This window comes from Schistocerca gregaria, chromosome 1 (genome assembly GCF_023897955.1).
Source record: "Schistocerca gregaria isolate iqSchGreg1 chromosome 1, iqSchGreg1.2, whole genome shotgun sequence".
Taxonomy (NCBI): domain Eukaryota; kingdom Metazoa; phylum Arthropoda; class Insecta; order Orthoptera; family Acrididae; genus Schistocerca; species Schistocerca gregaria.
This window is the reverse complement of record NC_064920.1, coordinates 1,174,449,245-1,174,468,414: the sequence shown is the minus strand read 5'-3', so window position 1 is coordinate 1,174,468,414 and position 19,170 is coordinate 1,174,449,245. Positions and strand designations below refer to the sequence as shown.

The window sequence follows — 19,170 nt, the reverse complement described above, 5'->3', positions numbered from 1 at the left end:
CTCCTGGTAGTGTACAACATGTTACACTGTTCCAGTGTTGTGCCAGAGCTGAGGAGGATGCAGATCTATCCTGCAAAGCAATTAAGATGAGGTGTCGATCTTCTAGGGGAGAGGTCTGGGTACATTGACCTGCTGCATCTCGTCATGCTCTATGGCCTTCCATGAACTATTCAGCAAAAACTTGCTGCACAGCTGAAACACTTCATCCCACATAAGCAGCAATTTCCCAGGTGGAGGCATCAAATTCTTTCATGGCAGTAAGGTGCCCTCTTTCAAACCCACTGATCTGACAGCATGGTTCATGCACATGACTGATGTCTGTGAGGCATCCTGCACAACTGCTCAAATCATACTGATCCATTACCTTGAGTTTACAGCAACAAGAGCTGCAAGCACATTTTACTGGTAGGTGGCATTGCACCATGACATTGATGTTGACCTTGTGCCAATGGCCAACGTGGTTCAAAAGCTAATCATTTCTGCAGGACATACTAATGTACATGTCTAGTCATTCAAGTTTTTTTTACCAGTACATGATTAGGCCTGCCATTCTGATTCTTTCCTTTCGCCATTCCTTCAGCTACACATTTTAGTAACAACTTTGTCATCGTATGTGTCCACCTATTCTCTCTTCTCAGTTCATTATGTTCTTTAGTAAACATTCTTCTTGATAACTGACTCCAAGATGTCTTAATTCCTTACTTTATGAATTCAGTTGATATTCAATAGTCTCTTGTAATACAAAATTTTAAATTCTTCTAAGCATTTGATTTCTATCTGACCCAATATCCAAGTCCCACATCCATAGAGAGCTTTATTCTCAATATAGCTTTGATGATTGTTTTTCTTGTATCAGGGTTTGTATGTTTCGATGTTAGCAGCTGTTTACTTTTATAGAGTTCTCTTTTGTCTTCTGCAATCCTTGATACTACTTGTTTCACACATCTTTTATCTGCTTTGTTTCCAACATAGTAAAATGCATCCATCTTTTCTGGCGTCTCTTGGGCGAGTTTAAACATTTAAGGGAACGTGCATTATTGAGGAGTGATAACCTAGCGATCAAGAAATAAATGAGATGCTTGCACAACAAAAGGTATAGCAAATTAAGTGAAAAACAATTTGGAAACTGCTGTCAGTTGGTACCATGGAAGATTTTTCCCTGTGGGAACTACAAATACAGGGAACACTGAAAAGCCACTGTAGTTGTGTGGTGTGTGTGTGTGGGGGGGGGGGGGGGGGGGAGGGGGGAGGAGGCATATTCTCTGCATCACACTACAAGATGGCCAGATACAGACCTTGATGTCACCAGCAACACTGTAAGTCTATGTTGAGTTTTCCTTTTTTTCTGTCTGTAAGCCTTTTTTTCCTTTTAGTAACGACAATGATTAACAGCTTCTTGTACCAAGAATGGTTTTAATGTACATTTTTCAATAGAACTTGCTATCAGCAAGACAGTACCTCATGATAGTTACGACTGCTTTGCATAAGAAGTGGTGTTGCACCATCCATATCCATTGCATTGACATCAGCTCCGGCTTTGAGGAGTTCTTTCACATACTGAAATGAGAGAAGCAGGTTTCAGAAATACTCAAGTGAAAATAGTAAGAAAGTACAGTTATGCTGCACACATTAGCAAATGCATCAGAAAACACACACACACACACACACACACACACACAATAGTCACCTGAATAACTAATTGAAAGTGTACATTTATTTAATTAGTTATTCAGGTGACTATTGTGTGTGTGTGTGTGAGTGAGAGTGTGTGTGTGTGTATGTGTGTGTGTGTGTGTGTGTGTGTGAAAGTGTACATTTATTTACCTCCCCATGAACCATGGACCTTGCTGTTGGTGGGGAGGCTTGCGTGCCTCAGCGATACAGATAGCCGTACTGTAGGTACAACCACAACGGAGGGGTATCTGTTGAGAGGCCAGACAAACGTGTGGTTCCTGAAGAGGGGCAGCAGCCTTTTCAGTAGTTGAAGGGGCAACAGTCTGGATGATTGACTGATCTTGCCTTGTAACAATAACCAAAACGGCCTTGCTGTACTGGTGCTGCGAGCGGCTGAAAACAAGGGGAAACTACGGCCGTAATTTTTCCCGAGGGCATGCAGCTTTACTGTATGATTAAATGATGATGGCGTCCTCTTGGGTAAAATATTCCGGAGGTAAAATAGTCCCCCATTCGGATCTCCGGGCGGGGACTACTCAAGAGTATGTCGTTACCAGGAGAAAGAAAACTGGCGTTCTACGGATCGGAGAGTGGAATGTCAGATCCCTTAATCGGGCAGGTAGGTTCGAAAATTTAAAAAGGGAAATGGATAGGTTAAAGTTAGATATAGTGGGAATTAGTGAAGTTCGGTGGCAGGAGGAACAAGACTTCTGGTTTAGGTGACTACAGGGTTATAAACACAAAATCAAATAGGGGTAATGCAGGAGTAGGTTTAATAATGAATAGGAAAATAGGAATGCGGGTAAGCTACTACAAACAGCATAGTGAATGCATTATTGTGGCCAAGATAGATATGAAGCCCACACCTACTACAGTAGTACAAGCTTATATGCCAACTAGCTCTGCAGATGACGAAGAAATTGAAGAAATGTATGATGAGATAAAAGAAATTATTCAGATAGTGAAGGGAGACGAAAATTTGATAGTCATGGGTGACTGTAATTCGGTAGTAGGAAAAGGGAGAGAAGGAAATGTAGTAGGTGAATATGGATTGGGGCTAAGAAATGAAAGAGGAAGCCGCTTGGTAGAATTTTGCACAGAGCACAATTTAATCATAGCTAACACTTGGTTTCAGAATCATGAAAGGAGGTTGTATACATGGAAGAACCCTGGAGATACTAGAAGGTATCAGATAGATTATATAATGGTAAGACAGAGATTTAGGAACCAGGTTTTAAATTGTAAGATCTTTCCAGGGGCAGATGTGAGCTCTGACCACAATCTACTGGTTATGAACTGTAGATTAAAACTGAAGAAACTGCAAAAAGGTGAGAATTTAAGGAGATGGGACGTGGATAAATTGAAAGAACCAGAGGTTGTAGAGAGTTTCAGTGAGAGCATAAGGGAACAATTGATAGAAATGGGAGAAAGAAATACAGTAGAAGAAGAAGAGATAGCTTTGAGGGATGAAGTAGTGAAGGCAGCAGAGGATCAAGTAGGTAAAAAGACGAGGGCTAGTAGAAATCCTTGCGTAACAGAAGAAATATTGAATTTAACTGATGAAAGGAGAAAATATAAAAATGCAGTAATTGAAGCAGGCAAAAAGGAATACAAACGTCTCAAAAATGAGATCGACAGGAAGTGCAAAATGGCTAAGCAGGGATGGCAAGAGGACAAAAGTAAGGATGTAGAGGCTTATCTCACTAGGGGTAAGATAGATACTGCCTACAGGAAAATTAAAGAGACCTTTGGAGAAAAGAGAACCACTTGTATGAATATCAAGAACTCATATGGAAACCCAGTTCTAAGCAAAGAAGGGAAAGCAGAAAGGTGGAAGGAGTATATAGAGGGTCTATACAAGGGCAATGAACTTCAGGACAATGTTATGGAAATGGAAGAGAATGTAGATGAAGATGAAATGGGAGATACGATACTGCGTGAAGAGTTTGACAGAGCACTGAAAGACCTAAGTCAAAACAAGGTCCCCGGAGTAGACAACATTCCATTGGAACTACTGACGGCCTTGGGAGAGCCAGTCCTGGCAAAACTGTACCATCTGGTGAGCAAGATGTATGAAACAGGCGAAATACCCTCAGACTTCAAGAAGAATATAATAATTCCAATCCCAAAGAGAGCAGGTGTTGACAGATGTGAAAATTACCGAACAATCAGTTTAATAAGCCACAGCTGCAAAATACTAACTCAAATTCTTTACAGACGAATGGAAAAACTAGTAGAAGCCAACCTTGGGGATGGGGAAGATCAGTTTTGACAATGTTGACTAGAATACTCTCTTTCAAATTCTGAAGATGGCAGGGGTAAAATACAGGGAGCGAAAGGCCATTTAGAATTTGTACAGAAACCAGATGGCAGTTATAAGAGTCGAGGGACATGAAAGGGAAGCAGTGGTTGGGAAGGGAGTAAGACAGGGTGCAGCCTCTCCCCGATGTTATTCAATCTGTATATTGAGCAAGCAGTAAAGGAAACAAAAGAAAAATTCGGAGTAGGTATTAAAATCCGTGTAGAAGAAATAAAAACTTTAAGGTTCACCGATGACATTGTAATTCTGTCAGAGACAGCAAAGGACTTGGAAGAGCAGTTGAACGGAATGGACAGTGTCTTGAAAGGAGGATATAAGATGAACATCAACAAAAGCAAAACGAGGATAATGGAATGTAGTCGAATTAAGTCGGGTGATGCTGAGGGAATTAAATTAGGAAATGAGACACTTAAAGTAGTAAAGGAGTTTTGCCATTTGGGGAGCAAAATAACTGATTATGGTCAAAGTAGAGAGGATATAAAATGTAGACTGGCCATGGCAAGGAAAGCGTTTCTGAAGAAGAGAAATTTGTTAACATCGAGTATAGATTTAAGTGTCAGGAAGTCATTTCTGAAAGTATTTGTATGGAGTGTAGCCATGTATGGAAGTGAAACATGGATGATAAGTAGTTTGGACAAGAAGAGAATAGAAGCTTTCGAAATGTGGTGCTACAGAAGAATGCAGAAGATTAGATGGGTAGATCACATAACTAATGAGGAGGTATTGATTAGAATTGGGGGGAAGAGGAGTTTGTGGCACAACTAGACAAGAAGAAGGGACCAGTTGGTAGGACATGTTCTGAGGCATCAAGAGATCACAAATTTAGCAGTGGAGGGTAAAAATCATAGAGGGAGACCAAGAGATGAATACACTAAGCAGATTCAGAAGGATGTAGGTTGCAGTAGATACTGGGAGATGAAGAAGCTTGCAAAGGATAGAGTAGCATGGAGAGCTGCATCAAACCAGTCTTAGGACTGAAGACAACAACAACAACATTTATTTAATATTGTAGTTCTCTCAGGTTCTAAATATAGTTACTATGTGGTCTCACTCATGGAAAAATTCCTGTAGTAGTTGGTGTTAGAGCTGCACCTTTTTTAGATTGAAGTCAGCTGATAGGTATACATGGTTAAAGGAAGTCCTTCTAACTAAGGGCTCACCTTCAGTTTCCAAGTAGAGAAGGAATTAGCATATTTCATCAAAACATAAGGGGTATTAGAGATAAAGTTAGTGAACTGCTAATACAGCAGTTTTGTTGGCTGTTTCTCAAGGAGTTCCTTGCAGGGTGTAGGAGTGGCTCCGTACATAAAAAACAGTATTCCATTTGAGTCTGTTGACGTATCATGACACTGCACTGAAAATATATTTGAAAGTTGTGCAGCGTTAGTTGAATTTAGTGAAACTAAACTTCTAATTGTTGTTGTTTATAGGTCCCCTAACTCTGACTTCAGAGCATTTCTGCTCAAGCTAGAGAAGGTTCTTGATTCACTTTGTAGGAAGTACTAGAAAGTAACTTCCTGGCAGATTAAAACTGTGTGCCCGACCGAGACTCAAACTCGGGACCTTTGCCTTTCGCAGGCAAGTGCTCTACCATCTGAGCTAGTGAATCACAACTCACGGCCGGTTCTGACAGCTTTACTTCGGCCAGGCATGAGTTGTGCTTCGGTAGCTCAGATGGTAGAGTCCCTGAGGCAAAGGTCTCGAGTTTAAGTCTCGGTCGGGCACACAGTTTTAATCTGCCAGGAAGTTTCATATCAGCTCACACTCCGCTGCAGAGTGAAAATCTCGCTCTGGATACCAGAAAGTAGTTACATGTGGTGTCTTCAATATTAATTTTGTATATGATTGTGCAAGAAAAAGGATGTTGGTAAATCTCCTAAACTCATATGATCTGATGCAAACTGTGTTTTTTCCAGCTAGGGTGCAGGGGAACAGTAGCACAGCCATAGACAATATTTTTATTCATTCTTCATTACTAGATGGGCATTCTGTTAGTAAAAGCATGAATGGCCTTTCAGAACATGATACAGAAATTTTAACACTAAAAGGCTTTTGTACTCAAACCAAAGTCATATTTAATTACAAACTATGTAGGAAAGTTAATCCAACAGCAATAGAGAACTTTCTAAAACTTTTCGAGGAACAAGAGTGGCAGGATGTCTATAGTGCTAATAACATAGATGTTAAATACAATGCTTTCCATAGCACATTTCTCATGCTCTTTGAGAGTTGCTTTCCATTAGAACATTCTAAATGGAATACTAGCAGTAATGGGCAGTCTGGGAGGCTGACTAGTGGGATAAGGATATCATGTAGAACAAAGCGGAAATTATATAAAAATGTTAGAAGTAGTAACTATCAAGCTGCAGTAGCCCATTACAAACAGTATTGTAAAGTGCTTCAAAATGTTATTAGGAAAGCAAAGAGTATGTGGTATGCAAATTGAGTAGCTAATTCACAGGATAAAATTAAAACCATATGGTCAGTTGTGAAGGAAGTGTCTGGTCTGCAGCACAAGGTCGATGATATAAAGTCAGTTCACAGTAAAAATATTTCTGTTACGGATAAATCAGATATGTGTACAGTATTTAACAATCATTTTCTGAGCATTGCTCGTGAATTAAATAAAAATTTAGTTTCTACAAGAAATCATATAACTTTCCTGGCAAATGCCTTTCCGAGATTGATGTCTGAAATACTCCTCTGTGATACAGACAAGAGGGACATTGAGTCAACAATTACATAACTGAAGATAAGGACTCTCATGGTTAGGATGGAGTGTCTAGTAGAATATTAAAGTACTGTGCTGCACATGTTAGCCCTGTATTTAGCCAAATTTGTAATTTTTCTCTTAGGACTGGTCAGTTTCCTGAGCGATTAAAGTACTCAGTAGTAAAGCTGCTTTATAAAAAGAGAGAAGAGGATAATGTACATAATTTTAAATCTATTTCTATGCCATCAGTGTTTGCAAAAGTTATTGAAAAGGCTGTGTATATAAATATAATTGATCATTTATATCATACGATTCGCTATCAAATGTTCAGTTCAGCTTTAGAAGTCGTTTAACAATTGAAAATGCTATATTGTCTTTTCTCTGTGTGGTACTGGATGGACTAAACAAAAAGTTTCAAACGCTTGGTGTATTTTTTGATTTAACTAAGGCATTTGATTTTGTTGATCATAAAATATTGCTTCAGAAGTTGGACCATTACGGAATACAGGAAATAGCTCACAATTGGTTCACCTCTTACTTTAGCAACAGGCAGCAAGAGGTCATTATTCACAGTGTTGATAACGGCTGTGATTTGGGATCTGAGTGGGGTACTGTCAAGTGCGGGGTGCCCCAGGGATCAGTGTTGGGGCCGCTCCTGTTCTATATTTATATAAATGAAATGCCCCCTAGTATTACGGGTAACTCTAAAATATTTCTGTTTGCTGATGACACTAGCTAGTGCAGTACATGACCTCAGTTCATGGCTTGTAGAAAATAAACTAAAATTAAATCACAGTAAGACTCAGTTTTTACTGTTTCTTACACGCAATTCAACAAAACCTGACTTTTAATTTCACAGAACAGGCATATGATTAGTGAAACTGAACAGTTCAAATTTCTAGGTGTTCTGATAGATAGTAAGCTATTGTGGAAAGCCCAAATTCAGGATCTTATTCAAAGACTTAATGCTGCTATTTTTACTTTTTGAATGGTATCAAAATTGAGTGATACTTCAACACAAAAATTAGTCTACTTTGCTTATTTTCATTTGCTTATGTCATATGGTATTATATTTTGGGGTAATTCTTCCCATTCTACAAGGATATTTTTGGCTCAGAAATGGGCGGTTCGAGCAATAAGTGGTGTGGGTTCACGAACCTCTTGTCGACCTCTGTTCACAAGTCTGGTTATTTTGACAATGGCCTCTCGATATGTATATTCCTTATTGTCATTTCGTGTTACCAATATTAGTTTATTCCCAAGAATAAGCAGATTTCACTCAGTTAATACATGGCAGAAATCAAACCTGCATTTGAATCGGACTTCCTTAACTCTTGTGCAAAAAGTTGTGCAGTATACTGCTGCATCCATTTTCAATAAGCTGCCACTGAAATAGAAAATCTTAGCGGTAACCCAGGTGCTTTCAAATCAAAACTGAAGAGTTTTCTCATGGGATACTCCTTCTATTCTGTCGAGGATTTCCTTGAAAAATTGGGCTGATTCTTATTGTATTGCTGCTAGCGTTTACTTAAACGTATGCATTGACTTTTTCAGGTTCATGAACGTTTATTTTTATCTGTTATTAATTTTATGTTGTAATTTCATATACTGACACTTTCCATGACCTTGGAGATTTGCTCCTCAATTTGGTCCTATGGATGTTGACATGTAAATAAATAAATAAATGTCCTTAAAGTATCTAAGAGTAAATAACTGCAGGTGAAAGCAGAAATTGAACAGTGTATCCCATATTAATTCTTTGCCCATTTCATGATTACAATTTCAACATACAACAAAGGAATAGAAACAGTTATGGAAAGGATAGATTGCTACTCACTGTAAAGATGACAGTTGCATACAGACACAACAAAAAGACTGTTACATGTTAAGTTTCTGGCCAAAGCCTTTGTCAGAAAATAAAAACATACATACAGTCACACCTTGCACGCTCATGACCACTATCTCTGGTGCTCAGCCCAGACTGAAGCTGAAACATGATTAACAGAACCAACAATCCATAATGGTGAGGAAGGGGGAGGGGTAGCAGGATACAGGTGGGAGAAGAGGAAGCAGTGCTGACTGGTGGAGTGTGCAGAGTTAGAGGTGGCAGACAAGGCTGCCTGATGTAGTGTCAGAATGCAGTGGGGGTGGAGGGGAGGGGAGTGAGGGAAAGGAGAAAAAGGGAACAGAAACAAGAGGATCAGAAAAGGGGAGGCAGTAGTACGCAGTAAGGGTGAGGAGGCATGAGATGGGAGGAGGTGATAGGACAGAGGGAATAGAAACTGTTGAATGGAGGGTGTGGGGCTTGTAGCTACCATAGGTTGAAGCTGGGATGATTTCATGACCACAGAATGTGTTTTTAAGGTAACTCATATCTCCACATTTCGGGAAAGCTGATGTTATGGGGGAGGATCCAGATGGTCTGGGTCAGGAAGCAGGCATTGAAATGAAATATGTCATATTCAGATGCATGTTATGCCACAGGGTGGCCCACTTTGCTGTTGACCACAGTTTGGCAGTTGCCATTCATCATGTCAGATAACTGGTTGATAGTCATACCAACATAAAAAGCTATACAATGAGTGCAGCAGAATTGGTACAAGGCATGGCTGATGCAGAGATGGGTTGGCTTCTAATGGGCTAGCATATGCCAGTGACAGTACTAGAACAGGAAGTGCTGGGTGGTGGACTGGGCAGGTCTTGCGCCTGAGTCTTCCATAGAGATATGATCCCTGTCATAAGGGTTTGATATTGGGAGTGACATAGATATGAACTAGGATGTTGTAGAGGTTGGGTGCGTGACAGAACACCCTTTTATGATGTGTGGGAAGGATCTTGGGTAGGTTGTCCATCATATCAGACCATAAAGATAGATAATCAAAGCCCCGGCAAAGGATGTGGTGCAGCTGTTGCAGTCTGGGGTGGTACTAGATGACAAGGGGGATGGTCCTTTGTAGCTGGTTCTTGGGGATGGTGGCGGAATCTGTTAGCAAATTAGGTCTGAGAGGCAGTGTCTGTCTGTGAAATCCTTTGTGAAACCTTCAGCATACTGGGCAAGGGAGCTGCTTTCATTCTGATAAGCCACCTCTGGGTGGCTGAACTACATGGAAGGGAGAGGGAGAGGCAGTGTTCAATAGTGGCAAGACCATAGGCATGGGGAATGTTGTTGTAGTATAAGGAAGTGATATCAACAGACGAATAGGGATCAGAAGGTAAAATGATGGGGACTGTCCAAACCGCAGATCTGGTTCAAGTTCATTACTGATCTCTTCATTATCTCAACTCAGAGCCAGGACACCCTATAACATTTGCTTCACATCCTCAACACGTTCTCTCCCATCCATTTCACTTGGCCCTTCTCAACCCAAACTGCTACCTCCATGGACATTAACCTCCTCTTCTCTGAAGGCTCCATCCACTCTCTGTCCACATTAAACCACCAACAGTACCTGCATTTCAACAGCTATCATCCCTTTCACCCCAAAAATCCCTCCCATACAGCCTGGCCACCCAGGGATGGGTCCCTTGCTCAGTACTCTGAGTGTTTCACCAAGGCCTTCACAGACAGGCACTAACCCCCAAATGTAGTCCACTTACAGATCTCCCATGCTATTTTCCCTCACACACTCAATCCTCCCATCACACCCAACAACTAGCAACAAAGGACTGTCCCTTCAGCACACAGTACCACACTGCACTGGAACAACTGAACCACTTGCTTCATGCGAGGGCTATAAGTAACTATCATCATGCCTTCAAATGAGGGACATCCTACATGAGATACTTCCCACCATTCCTAAAATGGTGTTCTGTCACCCACCCAATTTCCAAAATATTCAAGTCCATCCTTATGCCACTCCATAGCCCAACCTCTTGCCACAAGGATCATATCTACGTGGTAGACCCAGATACAAAACCTGCCCAATTCACCCACTCAGCACTTTCTATTCCAGACTTATCACAGGTTTATTCTTCTCATCAGGGGCCGGGCCACCTCTTAAAGCAGCGATGTCTTTTACCATCTCCTGGAATCATTGCATAGCTTTATATATTGGTATGACTACCAACCAGCTGTCCACCAAGATGAATGGCCAACACCAAACTGTGGGTAACAGCAAAGTAGATCACTCTGTGGCACAACATGCTGGTGAATGTAAAATACTTAATTAAAATGGCTGCTTCACTATCAAAGCTCCGCCACCAGCTTTTCTGAACTGCACAAATGGGAGTTATCCTTACAACACAGAGGTTGATGAAATCATTCTGGATCAACCTATGGTAATCTACTGTCCCCATATTCTCCATCCAATTGTTTTCTAGCACTTCTATCTCATAACTTCCTCCCATCTCATGGCTCCTCACCCTTACTGTGCACTAAAACTAAACTAAACTAAACTAAACTAAACTGAACTCCATCTGAACAGGCCAGGAAGGCCCAATGGTAGTGACCAGCCACCGTGTCACCCTCAGCCCACAGGGGTCACTGGATGCAGATATGGAGGGGCATGTGGTCAGCATACCACTCTTTCAGACATATGTCCATTTATGAGACTGGAGCTGCTACTTCTCAATCAAGTAGCTCCTCAGTTTTGAGGCACCCTGCTTGCACACTGGATGGTCACCCATCAGGTCTTAACTTCAGTGATCTGACAGGGACCGATGCTACCACTGCGGCAAGGCCGATGGCTTACTGTGCACTACTCTGTTCAAATGCATGCACCAGTCTTTTCCCCTTCTCTGCTCCTGTCATTTCTGCTCCCCTTTTTTCTCTTCCCTCGCTGCCTCCCTCTCCCTACCCCCACAGCCCCCCATTGCTGTGCCACACAGACTTGTCTGCCAGCTCTAGTCCCTGCATGTTCCACTACACAGTACTGTTTCCTCTTCCACCACCTGTAACCTGCTATCCCTCCCCCTTCTTCACTCCACTACAAATTTTTGCTCCCATTTGATGGATTTCAGTTTCAGTCTGGCCTGAACAGTCAGAGATAGTGCCTATGCAGGTGTGAAATATGCCTGTTTGTGTGAATACGTGTGCATTTTTCTGTTTGAATGAAACTGCTGGAGAAAAGCTAAATGTCTAGCAGACTTTTCATTGTGCCTTTCTGCAACTCAATGTGTCATCTTTACAGTGAGCAGCAGTTGTCCTACTCATACACTACTGGCCATTAAAATTGTACACCACGAAGACGACATGCTACAGACGCGAAATTTAACTGACAGGAAGAAGATGGTGTGATATGCAAATGATCAGCTTTTCAGAGCATTCACAAAAGGTTGGTACCGGTTGCAACACCTACAACATGCTGACATGAGGAACATTTCCAACTGATTTCTCATACAGAAACAGCAGTTGACCAGCGTTGCCTGTTGAAACGTTGTTGTGATGCCTTGTGTAAGGAGGGGAAATGCTTACCATCACGTTTCTGACTTTGATAAAGGTCAGATTGTAGCTTATCACAATTGCGGTTTATCGTATCGCGACATTGCTGTTCGCGTTGGTCGAGATCCAATGACTGTTAGCAGAATATGGAACCAGTGGGATCAGGAGGGTAATACTGAATGCCATGCTGAATCCCAACAGTCTCGTACCACTAGCTGTCGAGATGACAGGCATCTTATCTGCATGGCTGTAATGGATCATGCAGCCACGTCTTGATCCCTGAGTCAACAGATGGAAATGTCTGCAAGACAACAACCACCTGCACAAACAGTTTGACGACATTTGCAGCAGCATGGACTATCAGTTCGGAGACCATGGCTGCGGTTACCCTTAACGCTGCATCACAGACAGGACTGCCTGTGATGGTGTACTCAACAATGAACCTGGGTGCTGTTTACAGAATAATGATGGTTGCACCCGTGTTTGGTGACATTGCAGTGAACGCACACTGGAAGCATGTATTCATCGCCATACTGGCGTATCACCCGACATGATGATATGGGGTGCCGTTGGTTACACGTCTCGGTCACCTCTTGTTTGCCTTGACGGCACTTTGAACAATGGACATTACAATTCAGATGTGTTATGACCTGAGGCTCTACCCTTCATTTGATTCCTACAAAACCCTACATTTCAGCAGGATAATGCACGACCGCATGTTGCAGGTCCTGTACGTGTCTTTCTGGATACATAAAATGTTCGACTGCTGCCCTGGCCAGCAAATCTCTCACCAGCTGAAAACATCTGGTCAATGGTGGCCGAGCAACTGGCTCGTCACAATATGCCAGTCACTAGTCTTGATGAACTGTGGTATTGTGTTGAAGCTGCATGGGCAGCTGTACCTGTACACGCCATCGAAGTTCTGTTTGACTCAATGCCCAGTCGTATCAAGGCCGTTGTTACAGCCAAAGGTGGTTGTTCTGGGTACTGATTTCTCGGGATCTAAGCACCCAAATTGCGTGAAAATGTAATCACATGTCAGTTCTAGTATAATATATTTGTCCAATGAATACCCATTTATCATCTGCATTTCTTCTTGGTGTAGCAGTTTTAATGGCTAGTAGTGTAAAAGGAATATACACAGCAACAGAGCTCGTTGCATTTAACTTCTTGAGAAACCAGTGATTATAATAACACAATGCGAATACATGAAGATTGTATGAAGATAATGTCATTAACATGATTAGGCCAGAAGTTTCTTAAGCAAGCAATGCTGTAGATGCGATCATAGCTGCATAAACATTTCTGCACTTTGATGAATATTTATCATGCAAATTGCTGATGGTTGTTTTGTTGATAGCCAGCAGGATTATGTCAGTCAGCCTGTCTCGCATCCTCTCCCTCCCTCCCCCTCGCTACTCTCTCTCTTCCACTATCGTTGCTTGGTTGTTCTTTCAGTTTTAGGCAATGTTCACTTGACATATAACTGACACTATAAAAGATATCACAACACTTGAAAATGAATAATATTAATAATAATAATAATAACAGGAAGATTCACATTAAGCAGAGAGGAAGGAGGAAGGGGATTTATCGACATAAAAAACCTACATTATGGACAGGTAGACAATTTAAGAAAATTCTTTCTAGAATGTGCAGAAACTAGCAAAATACACAAAGCAATCACTCATATAAATACATTTGCTACACCACTGCAATTTCATAACCACTTCTACAACCCTTTAGATCACATAACATCAACAGATACGAAGAAAGTAAATTGGAAAAAGAAAACACTACATGGCAAGCACCCGTATCATCTAACACAGCCACACATCGATCAAGACGCATCCAACACATGGCTAAGAAAAGGCAATATATACAGTGAGACGGAAGGATTCATGATTGCAACACAGGATCAAACAATAAACACCAGATATTACAGCAAGCATATTATTAAAGATCCCAATACCACAACAGATAAACGCAGACTTTGCAAACAACAATACTAGCAAATACAGAATACCCCAGAAGACATGACAATGTGGCAAAAATAATACATCAACAGCTTACCTTAAAACATAAACTTATAAAACAACACGTTCCCACATACAAGTATGCACCACAAAATGTACTGGAGAATGATGAATACAAATTATACTGGAACAGAACCATTATAACAGATAAAACAACACCACATAACAAACCTGACATCATACTCACCAACAAAAAGAAGAAATTAACACAACTAATCAAATATCCATACCGAATACAACAAATATACTAAAAAAAAAAAAAAAAAAAAAAAAAAAAAAAAAAAAAAAAAACAGGAGAAAAAATTGAAAAATACATCCAACTGGCTGAGGAAGTCAAGGATATGTGACATGAGGATAAAGTTGACATTATACCAATTATACTATCAACTACAGGATTCATACCACACAATATCCACCAGTACATCAATGCAGTACAGCTACATCCAAACTTATATATACAACTACAGAAATCCGTAATTATTGATACATGTTCAATTACCCGAAAGTTCCTAAATGCAATATAACATATACCGTACAGTTAAAAGGAAGTCACGCTTGATCAAGGTCCGCGTCACGTTCTACTTCTGACCAGACATAACGTCTGAGATAAGAAAGAAATAACAATAGTAGTAATTATTATTATTATTATCTGGATGTGGTGGGGAGAAAACTTCATTTAACATGCAGGTGACACTGAAATCACTTGTGTATCGTTGAAGTGTAGCTCTTAGTTCAATATAGAAAAACTTCAGGATTCAATAATTTTATACCTTATAATTTCCAGCCTGTGCTGCATAGTGCAGTGGTGTTCTGCCATGATCATCAGCCACATTCACTCTGGCTCCAGCTTCTATCATCATTCTTGTGAGTTGCATAATTCCCTTGATCCCCTGCATTCCCTGCAATAGAACACTGATGCGTAAGTTGCTGATATGATGAAATGGCAAAAATAAAATAAAAATTATGGAACGTAGTATTTTTTTCTATTTTGACAGTAGCTGACATTTTGAGACCACCACAGAGAGGAAGACACCAACCAGACACTATTGAAGATACTATATATTTTCACAAACAGCACCATTACCAGTTTCAAATTGACAGGTTTAAATTTAGACGACTATCTGCATCTAGAAACATGTCTGTTGATGTTTTCATTAGTTTGTGCTGACATTTCCTTGGGGTCGTGGTGCTTACAGAAAAAGGAACTTTCACTGCAGTTTGGAATAAAGAACCAAAAATTAATGTTAACATAAACACATGTGTATCTAAATGTCAACAGTCACCTGAAGATGAACCTATCATTTCAAAACTGGTAATGGCAATAATTGAGTAAATAAATCTCATTATCAATAGTGGCTGGTTTCTGCTTCCTTTTTTTGCAAGAATCAATCTGAGTATTATTTTTTTCTGTAATAGTTCTAAGAGTTTCTCCTTATCTTTACAGCTGGAGAAGTGTTGAGGGCTTCATGCTACGGATTTACTATACTGTGTACCTCATTATTTCAATTAAAATCATTCTGTGAATTGTAGAGTCTGGTGCTTCCTCCACTATTGACTGTGTTATTGGAAATTCAGAGAGATCTCTCCCACAGTTTGAATTTAACTTCTATAAACCATCCCAGAAAGATAAGGAAGTGTTGGAAGTGCCCAGGCTGTACTTCTGGCTTGATAATGTCTGAGGGTACAGTCAACATATTATGCACACAGTGTTACTCGACAGTTCATGAAAGGAGTGCTGAGGGCAATGCCTGCCTCCAGTAAACACTATTCATGCAATGTTCGGCAGTAAATAAAACACAAAAATAAGTAAGCTTTCTTCAAAAGCAGAGGTAAGAGATGGAGGTAACAATTACTTAAATATTGTAGAACAAAAGCAAACTGGTGCTTTTCATTTCTTATTACTTAAATGGTTTAATATAGCTGAACATGGACTATTGTTGCTACAGATTCAAAAATATTACCATACAATGTTACTTGGTACTGAGTAGAAACAAGTCAGTACAAACCAACTTCCACCCACACCTCCATTACCAGCATCCCGTATGAAAAATGACAAGGTACATTTAAGTGTAATATTACAACACAATATAAATTCTTCTTATTTAATATGGTTTGTGCCTTTTTCTAGACATTTTTGTAAGAAATTAGAGAAAATGTTGATGCCCATGCACTTAAAGTTATTGTAATAATATCAACAATACGAAATGCATAGACTGCTACTAACCACACAGAGGAGGTTAGTTGCAGACAGACACAATGAAAATGATGCTAAACTTTTGGACAAAAAAAGTCCCTCTTCAGAAATGGAAAACACACACAAACACACATGGCTACTTTCTATGATAGCTTGGGCCTGACTGGAGGCTGCACCTGCATCTAATGTAAGCAGCAACCCGTGATGGGTGGTGGAGGAGAGTAGGAGAAATGGGTGGAAAGAGGGATATGATAGTACGTTAGGGGTGGGAGTAGATTATGTGCTTTTGTGTGAGTGAGCAGTGGCATATTGGGGTTTTGTGTGAGTGAGCAGGGGCATAGTGGGGATAGGATGGAGCTCCTTGGTGCAGAGTCTGGAGGATGTGCTGGGAGAGGGGGAAGAGGAGAGATGTAGAGAAGGGGAAAAGGCCAGTAGGTACACTGGTGGAATAGAAGGCATACTGGTGTGCGACATGGAAGTAGGTGGAGGACAGGAACTGATGGTGGTTGAAACTCGGGGGGGTTATGAGAATCAAGGATATGATATAGGTAGTGTTTCCATGTGTGCAAGTCAGAAAATCTGGTGTGGGTGGAAAGGATCCTGATGGCAGAACTGTGAAACAACCATTGAAGTGAAGCACACTGTGTTGGGCAGCATATTCAGCAACTGGGTGGTCCAGCTGTCTCTTGGCCAAAGTTTACCAGTGGCTATTCTTGGGGACAGACAGCATGTTAGTCATCATGTCCACATAGCAAGCAGCCAGTGGTTGCAGCTTAGTTTGTAGCTGGCATTGCTGCTTTCACAGGTAGCACCTTTAATGGGATACAAGATGTCTGTGTCTGGACTGGAGTAGATCGTGGTTGGGGCTCGCATGGAATATGACTTGTATCTAGGTCTATTGCAAGAATATGAGCAGTGAGACAAGGGGTTGGGTGTGGGACTGGAGTAGAGATGGACAAGAATATTGCGTAGGTTTGGTGGGTGGTGCAGTATCTTTGCAGGAGGGGCGGGGAGGAAATTCCTCATTTCAGGGTATGTCAAGATGTAGTTGAAAAATATTGTTGTTATTCCTGCCTCGACTTCCCACTGTGTGATATCACTTGCACATTAACTGCCCCATCTGCTGATTGTTGTTCTTCAGTGACTCCCAACTGGTGACTCATAGTACCTTGTTATTTTCTCTGTCTCTCTCTCAAGCTATAGACGACAGTTCTGCAGATGCCTCAAGCTCATCTCTTTGTCCTCTTCTCGTTCATTTTATGATTTCATTCTAAGGCATTGAATGACTAAGTCTGAGAAAAGATCTCACCCCAACGTAGCATCACAAGGACACGTTAGATAACTAATTGACCCTTAGCCCAAAAGGACTACATCAACACCTGTTATGCTGCAGGCAAGAAAAGGAAACTGAGGAGGCCATTTCTGCTGTTTTGTCTAATCTTCCTGAAAAACAGAAATATGATCAAGGGGAATTCTGATGTATGTTAAATTATAGCTACCTGTAAACAATTGATTATAGTGGCTAGTTATTAACAACAATAGAGGTATACCAAATACATCACATTATGGAAAAAAAAAATGGAAGAATTGGTCACTGCAAGAATAAATACTTGAAGAGATTCTGTGTCTGGTTGATGCATACCTCTTAGTTCAATACAGCAAAACATCAGAATTCAATAACTTCATACCTTATAATTTCCTAAATTTCGTGACTGTCCCACATAATGTAGTGGTGTTCTGCCATGATGGTCAGCCACATCCACTCTGGCTCCAGCTTCTATCATCTTTTCTGTGAGTTGTATAGTTCCCTGCAATAGAACACTATTTTGTAACTCACTGATAAGATGAAATGGCGAACTAAAATAAAAGTTAAGGTGCTTGTGATGCTCTATTGCACATACAATGTTATTATTTTTTCTGTAATTGTTCTACAAGTTCCTGATTTTCTTCACAGTTGGAAAAGTGTTCAGGGCTTCATGATATTCATTTGCATTATTGTGCCTCTCATGATTTCACATAGTATCATTGTGTGAACTGTGTTGTCTAGTACAAAAACTGTTGACTGACTTTTAGAAATAATTCAAATGGGTGTTTTTTTTTTTTTTTTTTTTTCCAATTTAGGGAGGTTTCTTGCCACCGTTTGAACTTCACTTTCGTACTCCATCACAGAAATAAAATGTCCAGGCTGTACAACTGGCTTGGCAATATCTGGTGGTACAATCAATATATTGTCACATAGAAGAAGGTGTAATTAAATGAATGATGAACACTCACTTCACTTAACAAAGATTTATTCAGCAATTGCACACACAAGAGCACGGAGCGAACTGCCTCCTGCCAAAACACATACAATATATGTAGAGCTACAGTACATTCCAGTACAATGATTCTTGACATTTGTGGATACTTCTAGAATGTATACAAACTGAATATAGAAATTAAAATTGTACAGTCCAGGTGAGTTTTGAACTCACAAACCTCCATTCAATAGTTTAGTATCATAACCACTAAACAATGGTGCTACTCAGTTTTTTCTGCGACATTGCTCTCTCCTTAAAGGAACAGCATCTTGGTGTTACGTCATCCTAGTCTGGGAACAAGCCATGGTCCTGCATACTGCGACTCCTGATGACTGATTCTCGCCCTGGCGGTGATCTTCTTAGAACTCCTTTTGCCACTATGCTCTTCTTCTCCTTTCCATCTGTTGCCTGTTGCTGGAGCTTCAAATTTACCCAGGGTCACAGGATCCTTATAGGGCTTCATTCAAAGGATGTGGACCATATTTCTGATGTTTCGTTGTCTTGTGTCGTGGTCGAAATCTCCATAAGTAACATCAGACTACTGTCTTACACC

The 19,170-nt window shown here is 40.6% G+C and overlaps 1 protein-coding gene across 1 annotated transcript in view; it reads right to left on the bottom strand.

Moving 5' to 3' along the window:
- Positions 1 to 19,170, bottom strand: part of LOC126284410 (serine/threonine-protein phosphatase 6 regulatory ankyrin repeat subunit C-like) — a 312,174-nt gene that overhangs the window by 76,624 nt on the left and 216,380 nt on the right. The window contains exons 13-15 of the mRNA XM_049983326.1: positions 18,006 to 18,125; positions 14,894 to 15,022; positions 1,459 to 1,557 (exon numbers count right to left, since the gene is read on the bottom strand). Of these exons, the coding sequence (XP_049839283.1) occupies positions 1,459 to 1,557; positions 14,894 to 15,022; positions 18,006 to 18,125 (348 nt within the window). The remainder of the gene's footprint in view (positions 1 to 1,458; positions 1,558 to 14,893; positions 15,023 to 18,005; positions 18,126 to 19,170) is intronic.